General features: G+C 33.8%; 1 protein-coding gene across 1 annotated transcript in view; it reads left to right on the forward strand.

The window, feature by feature from the left end:
* Positions 1-12,358, forward strand: part of LOC135226541 (DNA repair protein RAD50-like) — a gene marked incomplete at its 5' end in the record, with an annotated part of 80,703 nt that overhangs the window by 47,350 nt on the left and 20,995 nt on the right. Inside the window, 8 exon segments of the mRNA XM_064266199.1 lie at positions 1,777-1,870; positions 2,711-2,831; positions 3,545-3,633; positions 3,805-3,939; positions 7,012-7,160; positions 7,492-7,697; positions 8,214-8,383; positions 10,890-11,090. Of these exon segments, the coding sequence (XP_064122269.1) occupies positions 1,777-1,870; positions 2,711-2,831; positions 3,545-3,633; positions 3,805-3,939; positions 7,012-7,160; positions 7,492-7,697; positions 8,214-8,383; positions 10,890-11,090 (1,165 nt within the window).

Consider the following 12,358-nt stretch of genomic DNA (forward strand, 5'->3'; position numbering starts at 1 on the left):
TTCGTTTTATTCTACATGAAATTGCGCACATTTTCATAATATAAAACTCTATGAAATGCCTAATATGAAACGGAGAAAATATTCCGAGAATGGGACTTACGCATTTCGGAGATTTGTGGCGGAGAATCCGCGCGCGGAGGGAAGGAAAGTTTTTTTTAAAAATTCACCATAAATTTAAATATTGTGCTAGAGACTTCGAATTTGTTTCACGATGAAGATAAATGACTGAATATTACTAGACTGTAAGAGTTTTAATCTTACAATTGCGTTTTCGACCATTTCGGTAGAGTCAAATTTGACCGAACGTGGTTTTTTTTCTATTTTATCGTGATTTATATGCAAAATATTTCGAAAATGAGAATAGCTACAACCTTCAACTATTTATTGTATTTATACATGAAATTGCGCACATTTTCATATATAAAACGTTATGTAACGGCTAATTTAAAATGGTGCAAACATTACCACAATCGCACGTATGATTTTTTCGGAAGAGTTACAGCGCGGACGTAAAGAAAATGTTATTTTTTTCATAAATTCACCATAAATCGAAATATTGTGCTAGAGACTTCCAATTTGTTGCAAAATGAAGGTAAATGCTTGAATATTACTAGAATATAGGCGTTTTAGCTTACAATTGCGTTTTTCGACCATTTCGTAGAGTCAAAATTGACCGAAGTTTGAAAATTGTCACTTATCATTTTTGTTTTTTATTATTGAAAATATTTTCAAAACAAATTGATAAAAGCTACAACCATGGTTGTTTTTAGTTGTATTGTGCATGAAATTGCGCACATTTTCAATATATAAAACTTTATGTAACGGCTAATTTAAAATGGGTGCAAACATTACCACAATCGCATGTATGATTATTTTCGGAAGAGTTACCGCGCGGACGTAAGGAAAAAGTTTTTTCATAAATTCACCCATAAATCGAAATATTGTGCTAGACACTTCCATTAGTTGCAAAATTAAGTTAAATGATTGAATAATTACTAAAATATAAGTAGTTTTAGCTTACAATTGCGTTTTTTTTTCGACCATTTCGGTTAGAGTCAAAGTTGACCAAAGAAGGTTGAATTTTTGGCACTTATCGTTAATTTATATGAAAATATCTTAAAATTAAAACTGAATAAAGCTACAATCATGAGTTTTTTTTTTGTTGTATTCTACATAAAAAATGCGCCACATTTTCATATATAATACTCTATGTAACGGCTAATTTAAAAATAGTACAAAAATTATGTCAAAGTGACGAAATAATTTACAAGAGATGTGTCACAGATACTTTTAGTGCGGCAAGAAAGAAATTCGCGCTTGCGCGCCTGCGTAACGATTGTAAACAAAACAACACCACCTTGATCCGTGAACTCCCAGCATCCCCAAGGCGCGTGATTCAAGAGTTTTTCGGCTGGTAGGCCTAAAAGTATTTTTCCGCGAATTTTTTTAAAAAAAAACTTTTGTATGTCGACGTAAAATACGTCCAGTCGGCACCCGAGAGACAAAAAATGTCGACGTAAAATACGTCCAGTCGGGCGTTTAAGGGTTAATCTGTCGAACTACCACTGCCATGGAAGTAAAAGCTATAGTGTATGTAATGGGGAAGTAAATATTTAAAAGATAAATCATGAATTAAGTATTTATGTTTCTAAAGAAAACAATACCAAACTCCCTAAGCATACAGTATTTCATATCAGAAACTCGTATTTGTACGTTTCTGATTGTTTTGAATTGTGATTGCATGAGAAATTACTGCTAGTTTATTTCCTCTTTCAGGAAACGAAAACACAAAGATGAATTTGAGCATATGTTTGGTGAAATTCCAGAGGAAAATATCAAGAATAAATTAGATGCTTATCTTAATAGTTCTGTAAGTATTGTACATAGCAGCACTGTACATTTATTGGTTTGTTGTATAAATTTTGTTGAATAGTAGCTATAACATAGCTAGAGGATATGGTTCAAGTTAATGACAACTTCAGTAGCCTCACATTTATGTAAGTTAATAGGTGAGATCAATATTCTTTTATATTAATGGGCTTTGATGATGATTTTACTGAAGTCCAAGGTGCATGATCATTTATATGTCACGGTATATTTTTTATGTAAGGGTGCTTTATATAATATTGCTTGGTTGTAGAAGTTTTGTTACAAAAATATTTTATAGGATTTATGGTGAAAGCATAAACAAAAATAAAATGGAATAAAAATGTTCATAAAGTATCCTCTCTCTGGCAAAATGCAAGAAGCTCTTAAGTACTTTTCTTGTTACGTTTACTGTGCATTTTATTCTTTCATTCTAGCAGTGACTGTCTAGTTGTGACTATAGACTAGTCTTAGCCTACAATGTAGTTGTCAATTGTATCGTTATCCAAGTGGTATAATAATATATAAAACTTTACTCAGACATTACTAGTTCGAGTCCAGGTACCATTTTGTCTCATTTGGTCCATTTTCATTATATTACATTATTTATACTGAATGCAAAATGGAGAATTTATACTAGTGTTGTAGGCTACTTTAGTTCATGTGAACGTACAGAATCTCTATCTCATGCTCGCACTCTTATGAAGGATGCTGTATTTATACTGAAAGATGAATGTTGTTTGGGATGGCAGTGAAGAGCACCGAGTGAGCAGCAGGTCACTTTAATGTAGAATTTAATTAGCATACACTTTCCTTTGTGTAAATGTAAATGTAATTGTTACAGAGGCAACAATCAGCAGAACTGCGTGAAGAAAAGGAGAACCTTAACAGAAAGAAAACCATGCTTGATACTCGTGTTGAAAATCATAAGAATCTGATTAAGAAGAAAGAAGAAGAAGTTAGAGGTATGTTTGTTGGTACTAACTGCTCCCAAACTGTCTGATGGAAAATATTTATGCCCTAAATACGTACTCAATTGATTTAGGTATTGCTTTCAACCTAGTCAATTATAAAATGTTCTGTTAACTGAAAATTTGTTTCAAAATTTTGAAAGTATGTGTTGAAGTATATGTGCTCATTTTTTTTTTATTATTTTATATTTATCTGATCACCTGTGGTGAGTTGTTGATGGTATTTCTAGTGAATGTGGATCTATTTTTGGTGCTTTACAATTTGTATTCTGAGGCCTTCAGTATTTGTAGAGTTCACTAGTAACTTGATTGCTGGTATTAAAAGTAAGATAATATAACAAAGATAATGCAGTTGATGTTAAGTTATTCACTTCTGGCTTCAAAATGAAATAACTTTTTTTAGTGCTATGATTAGTTTAACCACTAAGTCAAATTTTTAGACTCATGGTGCGTGCCTGTAAGATTCACTGTTCTTGAATGAGAGGTGAAAGTTAGAGCTGGGTAATGTTAATTCCTGTTGTTAGGAGAGCGTCAAACCTCAAATTTTATATTACATTGTTTCATTACCGGAAGTTATCTAAATTCCTTAATATGAGACAATGTTTTATGATTCATGAGTCTAGCACTGGTTTTGTTGAACTACTTCAGAATATGTCTTCTGGTATTACATTTATTTATTTGATAAAATGTTTCATATTATTTATTAGGTGTTGAAGAAAAGGTTACGGAAACTTGTCAAGGACAGGAATTAGATAAAGCACTAGAAAAATCAAGGGATCAAAAAGATGAGCTGACAGTAAGTAAATTCCATTTTATTTTATTTTATTTTTTATTTTTTTTTATTAAATAGTTTGACTATATATCATAGATTGTTTATATTGGTGAAGATGTGATATTTCAAGTTGCATTTGAAGTTTGTCAGAATTTTCGCCTGAAAAGGTTTTATGGAAAATAATTGCATTCTCAGAAGGAGCGAGGAAATTTATCAAGCTTAATCCAGGTGCTGAATAGATTTATAGATAGATTAAAAGAAGAAGATTGTTGTCCTCTGTGCCATCGAGATTTTGGAACCAAGGAAGATGTTGAAATGCTTATTCAAGAGGTATGTGACCTTTCTTTTCTTTGGAAAAGATTTGTAAAGATCTGTGTGGTTGGAATTGTGCAAGATTTTTATAAATCTATTCCTCTCAGACAGTGTTCCTTCTTTAATGTAAACAATAATGCCCAATTGCTCTACATCTTCTATGATGAGAGGAAGTAACTTGTCAAAATTGACATAAATTTTTATTGAAATACCAGGTGTTTTTGAATGGTGACCTATTCCCAACAATTGGGAAAACGAGTTCCACTATCTTCAGCATACCATTCTTTTGCTGTATATCACATAGAAACACTGATTTGAGTTTTATACGTACATACATAATTGTTTTTCGTTTTGCATGGATTTTTACATTCTCCATTTATAGCTTGTATGTGTCCAAGTATGGAGTTTTGATGTCAAAATTGAGCTTTTATTGATTTTTGAGTATACAATATATTACTGGAACTTAAAATTCAGATGAACACTGTAAAGTATTGTGAAAATTGTATTGACAGTGGAAGCATTTCAATACAGTAATCCCTCAACATATCAGAATTCTTTACTTATCATTTACATAATTGTGGTGGGTTTCCCTATTTTAGACAATGTATTTTGTAGATAAATTTCATGGTTTGAATGATAATTGTAAAGTGCAGTTTAGGTTGGGTTAGAAATTAAATGAAATTAATGTTAGCCGTGAAATATCTTGAATGTTCAAATGTAAGCTGTACTATTGCACTTATGTTAACTATCAGAAGGCTAGACTTCGGCAGCAGCTAAGTTGATTGGCTATTAGAGAAAAGAGCATCTGTAAGATCTACAAGTTTTATGACTTTTGATATTTAAAAAATAGCACTGTTTAGCAGTTGATGCACAAATCTTGGAAGTGTTAAACATTTCATTAAAGGTTTATTGTTAAAGCTTTAAAAATAGGCTTGATAGTTTTTTTGAAATTTTCTTCAAGGAAAGAGCTTCACGATTTTAGTACGGTGATTTGTCCCTCAGTGCGATTAATATGTATCTCTAATGGTGTTAGGTTTATTAGATTACCTTATAAGGGTTCTCTCACCCATGGATTAAATTACTCCAGTGTGGGTAACGGCCCCATGTTCTATTTCCTTGCTGAAAATTATGATGATTTGTACTTAGATAGTATTCTATACTACAAATCTAGGTAAACCAAAGATTATTGTTATTTTGTTTTCATATACACACACATGGAGTAAAATTATATTTAGACACTTTATATACATTTGAATGTTTAAAGTTTTGGAAATAAGTAAATTTGGAAATTTTGTCCAAATATCCTTTAATAAACAAAATCTAAACTTTATCATTAGTATAGACACATCCTTTGGTTGGTCCTGGGAGAGCTAAATGAATTACTGTATATACTCGCATGCATATGACTTTTCAACACCTAATTTTGGAGCTACGTAATTTTAAGGGGATCGCAGCATACGTGAGAGATAAAATTAGCGTATGTAATGTTCACATTCTAGTATCGTTTGATAAAATACACACACAATGAATATTCATCTTTTCCATGGATCTTTTACAAATTTGTGCTCTACTTCACTGCATCCAATAATATTGTATGTATTTTCATATTACTATTGTTGTATTATCAAATACAAAAATAGCAATCAATGTTTTGGTTTGGAAATCGGCTGAGAACTATTGCGAGGTAAGTTTATTTTGCTGTATTGAAGCCAAATCAGAGCGATTTTCTTGCTTCTAGTTAGCGTAAATGAATCTCAAGATACTCTATCGATAAGGGACAAGGTTATTTTGTGTTATACGAAGTGTTTTCAGGTCAAAATATCACTTTATTCCCTATCGTTGTGAACTAAATTTAGTTATTTTTTTAATTCGTAGATGGCGCTGAGGGCATGTTTATTGCATAAAAAAAGGTCAGCAGATTGCGTTTAATATTTTCACTATTTCATCAGAATACTAAGAGCTTTACATATTTATCTTTTATCAGAGGGAACACAGTAAAATTTGTTATTTCGTGCCAGTCGAGTTTGATGGTGCTATACCGAAGTTTCCATGTTGCTCTGATGCACGATAATAGTCGTTAGCAGATGAACATTCTTTCCTCAGCTTCAGCTGCAACTAGCAGCTTAAATTTGACAGTATACACCCTTGCCGATCTTTTGTCCAAAGCGAATGAGGATATATTAATGTAAAAATATATCAGTCCTATTCTACTTAGCGTCATTTGTAACATAACTACAGCAATTTTTTACTATTGTACGATGGTTGAAATGCAAGCAAATCGCTGTAGTGTCGGATTCAGTTGTTCATAGCAAACCAGCTGTTTCTGGCTGTATGCATTTACACAAGTATAACATTACTGATGATACTTTTAGCTTTCTCTATTACTCTTTTTAACTTAACTAGAAGATGGGATAAATAATGAGGTGGAGGAAAAGGGGTTAGCCTAACTAGAAAATGGGATAGATAAACAGGAGGAAAAGAGGTTAGCCTATTGTAATTTGGTCTCAAAAATTGAACTCGCATGTTATATGAGATACAGGATCAAATCATTGTTTTAGGGTGAAAATTTTGGGGGTCGCATGATATGCGAGATTGCATGTTACATGAGTATGTACGGTAGTTCAGTTATCTGGAAAAAATTATAATAAAAGTGATAATTTTATCCTTATTATTTTACATTATTGTAATAACTCTACATTTTTTTTCACTTTATTTGGCAAGTAATTTCTTTTAAAGGGATATAAGAATTTTCTATATTAAAAACATTAATATGTATGTTAGCAGGACAAGTAAGAAACATGCTTAAGTTATATTTATGGGTAATGGGTAATCCCTTCCAAAAGGTTGTAAATATTGGTTATAAATAGCTGAGTCAAGTAATTGGCTATTCTATAATTTTCAGCTTATTTGTGTTTTTGTATGAAATAGCATGAAATTTTTTATTTGGTTTGGAAATGGTTTCTTTTAGTACATACTAATGACTAAGTATTAAGAGTACGTATTGAGCTGAGAAGTTAAGTTCTTTCATACACCATTAAATTTCTTCCTGGATTATAACACTCAGAATTTTTTTTTAAATTAAATTTTCAGTTAGAAGACAAGGTTCAAAGGGTTCCCCAGAAGCTGAGTGAAGCAAAGAAAAAGCTTGAAAAAGAGGAAAAATTGTATGAGAAGATGGTAGCCCTTAAGCCTCTCAAAGATCAAGCAAATGCAGCTAGAGTCATGTTAGACAAAATGAAGTAAGTAGATATTGTTTCTTGTTTTTTCTTGGTTTGGTAACCCTCATGTGGTGCCTACACATAAAGATTTTTTCTTAGTTTTGTCATGGCTTCAAATATTACAATGCCATTTCACCTGTTTCGCACCATTTGGGCTGTAGTGAAAACTGTAGCCTTCTTGAGATGTTTTATTAAACATTTCTTGAACCTTTGGAATTTTCATTTTATGTTTCGTATTTTAGGAATTGTTATTATTTACAAGGTGTTAAATAAGCAGATGCCTGTCTTGTGCGCATTTGTTCCCCGTTTTTATAACTTGCTATGTTCAAATGCTAATATGTATATCTTTCAGGGAAGAGATGGAAGCAGATCGTAAACAAATAGAGACTTTAAAAAATGGCCTTGAATCAAATTCAGAGCTTTTACAAATAACAAGTTGTGATGAAGAAACTGCATCATCAGTCCACAGTGATGTTGTTATGATGGACAACCACCTGAGGAAGATCAAACAGCTCAAAGAACAGATTGAGGACTTGAGAGCTTCACTGGGTGGTGGAGGTTAGATATTTGTGTGTGTGTGTGTGTGTGTTTTTATAATAAGCCTATACTTATTACTTTTCTAAAGTAATAAGTATAGATTAACTTCTATTGACATATATTGATAAGCAAGTCATTAAATTCTTGGGAAATTAAGTGATTTTGTGTTCAGGGGTCTTGATGATACTTTCTGGGAGCCACACAAAATGTACAGGTGTAAAATTTATTAACTTTCTGCTATTACATTTTTAGAAAAAAGAGATTGTACAGGGAAATTAAAAAAAAATAATTTGTTCTCAGTATGGCACACATTCATCTTAAATGCACTATTCAAACATCATCTTTGAATTGTACTAATTAGCACTGCTTTTGACATTTTTTTAGTAAATTGATTACTGTACATCAGACTGTCTATCCACTGATTTCATTTCCTGGTTGGGCTTGTAAGTTTTCCAAGGTCATTGTGAAAAGTTGAGTTTGAAGGATTTTGATATGATGTAGGAGTTTGTAGTCTCATTATAATTACTTTGCATTCAGAGGGTGATCTTACCATGGAAGAGGCAATGAAACAACAGAGTGATTTGGAGGATGAAATTAAGAATTACCGGAGACAAGAGAGTGACTTGCAAGATAGACTCGAAGAACATAAGAGTGAGCTTGAAGCTCTCAAGGATCGCAGACTCAGATTATCCACTAAAGAATTGGAGGTAAAGGATTTATCTGTTGTTATTTTATTATAGATGGTTGATGATTAAAGCAGTCAAGGAAGTCACGAATGCATGCATGTAGATCTGGACTGTGGCCGGGTAGTGGATTAAATCTTTTTGTGTCTCAATGTAACAGACAGCCAGGGGGGGTCTACCCCTCTTGATAAGTAACAAAATCTGGTAAGCACAAAAACTGACACGTAGCCTATGTATTACAGTATCCTGGAACCATACAATACCCTGTAACCAACTTGCATAGCATATATAGTTTACCCTAATGTGATACATAATGCGCATATGCTCAGTACATCACACATTCATAGTGAAGAATGTGCGTGATACTACTCTAGTATACTGTGCAAATACAGCGCAGTACTGTACAGTAGTGCACTAAGTAAATGTCAATAAAAGTACTATGTGAGAGAGAGAGAGAGAGAGAGAGGCAGGTAGGTAGATGCACTGGAAGTGTGTAGTTCATCCTAACTCTGGTTACATGTATGTGTACCCTTTATGCATGGACACACAGACATAAAAATGTGTGTAACTGCATTACTGTGCTGCACCAAGTACAAGAGAGAGAGAGAGAGGGGGGGGGTTGTTGGGGGTGGGATGGCTTCCAGGGTAAGTGTGTATAGTTTCCTAACATGATGCTTGTTGTATGGAAAAAATGCACACATACAGACTAAAAAAATTAATTACATACAGCACAACAATGCATTAGATTTATGTCAATGAAAATCCCAAAATGAATTCAGAAAACGTACTACCTTTCACATCAATTGGTTGTTGTTGAAATAGTATCAGACCATACATGTTAAAAACTGTACATATAGTAAATTGTGTTTAACCTTACCTTGAAGTTGATGCTATGAAGCATAATGAGACCACCAGTATGGTTATGGGGACCTAGGACTTTTAGTCCAAGTTATAATGGCCAAATGCCAATGTTTTTTTACCTATTTGATTAGCATTGATTCCCCTTGCTGATTCTCAAGTATACATATTAGTATGATAAAACCTCTTTTAATGACAAATCTTGAAATTTCAGATCATGTGCTCACATTGAAACAAAAAAGTATGATGCATTTCACTTGGAAAATCTTGCAATGAATTATATGTTGAGTTGACAGTTGTTTTCCATTCTCTAGCACACAGAGGAGTAAAAGTACACTTCTTTTGACTACAAATATTAGAATCTCATAACATTTGCGCACACAAAATAACCAACTATTATTCCTGTGAAATAAATCACATATGGAACTGATTTTTGTATGTTCAATTAACAATGATATCCTGTTATTTAGTACATAGATATATGGGTGCAGTTAAACTTATTTCAAGCACAAATCAGTCTTTTTGCTATTTATGAGAAATTTTTTTATGTCAGTGTAGTTTTAATTTCAGTCCCTTGGATGTGCCTAATTAAGTTTGCAAAAATTCTATGTGGAAGTGATTTGCAGATGGCTAATTTCCATCTTGTTGGGTCCTGTAATAGCTTTATCTCAGGAAATCGTTGTGATAGTTGATTTTGCAAAGTTTTATTCCCATGGGTTATTAATTTTGACCTTTTTCTACTGTCAGTAATACCTTGCAGCACTATGGATCCTCTAAGCGCCTCAGTGGTGTGATTGGTACGGTGTAGGTATGCCACCTTGGTGGCCGCAAGTTCAATTCTCAGGCATTCCATTGAGGTGTGAGAGATATTTATTTCTGATGATAGAAGTTCACTCTTGACATGGTTCGGAAGTCGTGTAAAGCCGTTGGTCCCGTTGCTGAATAACCACTGGTTCCTTGCAATGTAAAAACACCATACAAACAAACTAACCAACCCTCAGCATTCCCTTGTAGGCTGTGATATGCTGTGGACATTTTATGTGTTAATAGTTACTTTGCATAACATGGTATTTGTGTTTCAGTCACAACTCCTTGGATGCCCTGGAGAGTTGGTTCTGATTCTTAATCAGCCTTAGAAGACTTTCAGTTAGGTCCACAGATCATTTTCAACCAAGCCAGCAGTTTCAACAACTTAATCCATTCTGCATGAATTGGGATTCAGAGTACTAGTTATAAGTAATTTGTTTGCAATTACCAAGTCTAAATCTGTCAAACAAACCCATAACTTCCTCTCTGTGTTACCTTTTCTCAGCCAAAGGTTTTCTTGCAGTGCATTGACCACTTAAATGAAGAATGATGAAAAGAGCTGGTTCAGACTTATGTTTGCTCATACACATGCAAGAGTACTGCCTGATGACCATTTTGCATATAAATCAAGGGCTAGATAATTTGGGACTCCTTTACAGAAAGTGAAAGAATAATTTTGTTTTGAAAATTATATATGCATGAAAACTTCACATCCACAAACTGCAGATGTTACGATATGCATGGTGTTAGTAAGAGTTAGCATCTTGCATATAGCTGCGTTTTATTATGTAAATACCTCCCACTTCATATCCTATTAATTGATTTTTTTTTTTAAGATATTCTCATGTACATTATACTTTTACAGATGAAAACAAAGCTTCAAGAAACCGAAAGTTTGAAGGAGGAACTGAAGAAACTTGAGAGTGAAAGAGTAACAATTGAAGAGGAGTTAGAGAAGGCTAAACAAGATGTTGCTCCCTTCAAGTATCACATAGAAAAAAAAATGGGAGAGAAGAAAAGGAAGACCACTGAGAAAGAGAAGTGCATTGATAGTGAGAATGCAAAAGTAAGTTGGATTATTGAGAAATGATATGTCATCATGAACATCTTCAGAGTTGGTTGTTTTTTCACACTGCCAGATTGTTATGTCTCTTCTGTAGAACTGCAGACTGTGCTCAGGATAGCACAATGAATAGATTCTGTCATCAACGCTGACATCATTAGTGGATTAGATTCTGCCAACAACACTGACATCATTTTAGGATTTTCAGTTACAAAAAATAGCTTCCCCTTTTTGCTATTTACAAACACATTTTTTGGACATGCTGGAGACAGATGGTACTCTGATCCACGCACACAATATTTCCTAACCCTAACATATTTGGCAGTTAAGTTTCTCTGCCCATTAATTTCACTTCTGTTTGCTATGCTTCCTCTTCCTTTACCTGTAAACCTTCCATGTCTTCTTCCATGTATAATGACATTTACCACCACCATGCTAAATACTGGTTTAGATTTTGTCACCACAGCAGGAGTCCCACTCTCATTCTTGTTTGAGCACTGCACCCACTGATAACGCTTTTTGTCTTCCAAAAAATTTCCCAATTGCTTGCTGCATGGAATCAAACATTTTATCTGTTTCACTAAAGGACACTGCAATGAACACTTATTTGTTAATTTTTAACCTGTACCCCTGCACCGTCTAGTAACTTAAATGCTAAATTACATTTTTGTATGTACTTACTTTGTACCTCTACATAACTACACTTCTCTTCACAAATTCCAAAATGTACTTCTCCATAGTTTGTTCCTTTTCCTTTTTGTAGCTGTCAAACCTAGTTTATGCCTCATACGCTGCTGACATCTCATCCTTCTTGTACCACTTGTCCAAGTGTTGAAGCATTACTTTCCTTCCATCTTCAGCTGTCAACTCTTAAGTATCCACTTCCTTGAAAATCTTGCTCCTTACCTCGCTTCCTTCTGGGAGGGACAGGGCAACAACCATAGCTTCTTTCTTTTTCTTGATACTTGTGACAGGCTGCCATGCTTTCAGCTCGTTTCCAGCGATCATAGCTTTTACCAGCACTGAAAACTGACAACACCAGCTGCCTGCCACTTTAGCTATGATTACGTCTTCCTCTAAATTAGTACTTTTTAATCTCCTCCTTCTGCCACGACCATGCTGTGCTACCATTTGTTGATAGTGTAAACCAGCATGGCAGGATAAATCAAAGGCAGGCATAAAAAACTGACTTTGTTTACTTCAGAGATCTGACTTACCAAGTGCCTACATTGTATCGCTTCACTCGGTCCTCCCTCACAACATAAACATAA

Source organism: Macrobrachium nipponense, chromosome 14, assembly GCF_015104395.2.
Source record: "Macrobrachium nipponense isolate FS-2020 chromosome 14, ASM1510439v2, whole genome shotgun sequence".
Classification (NCBI taxonomy): domain Eukaryota; kingdom Metazoa; phylum Arthropoda; class Malacostraca; order Decapoda; family Palaemonidae; genus Macrobrachium; species Macrobrachium nipponense.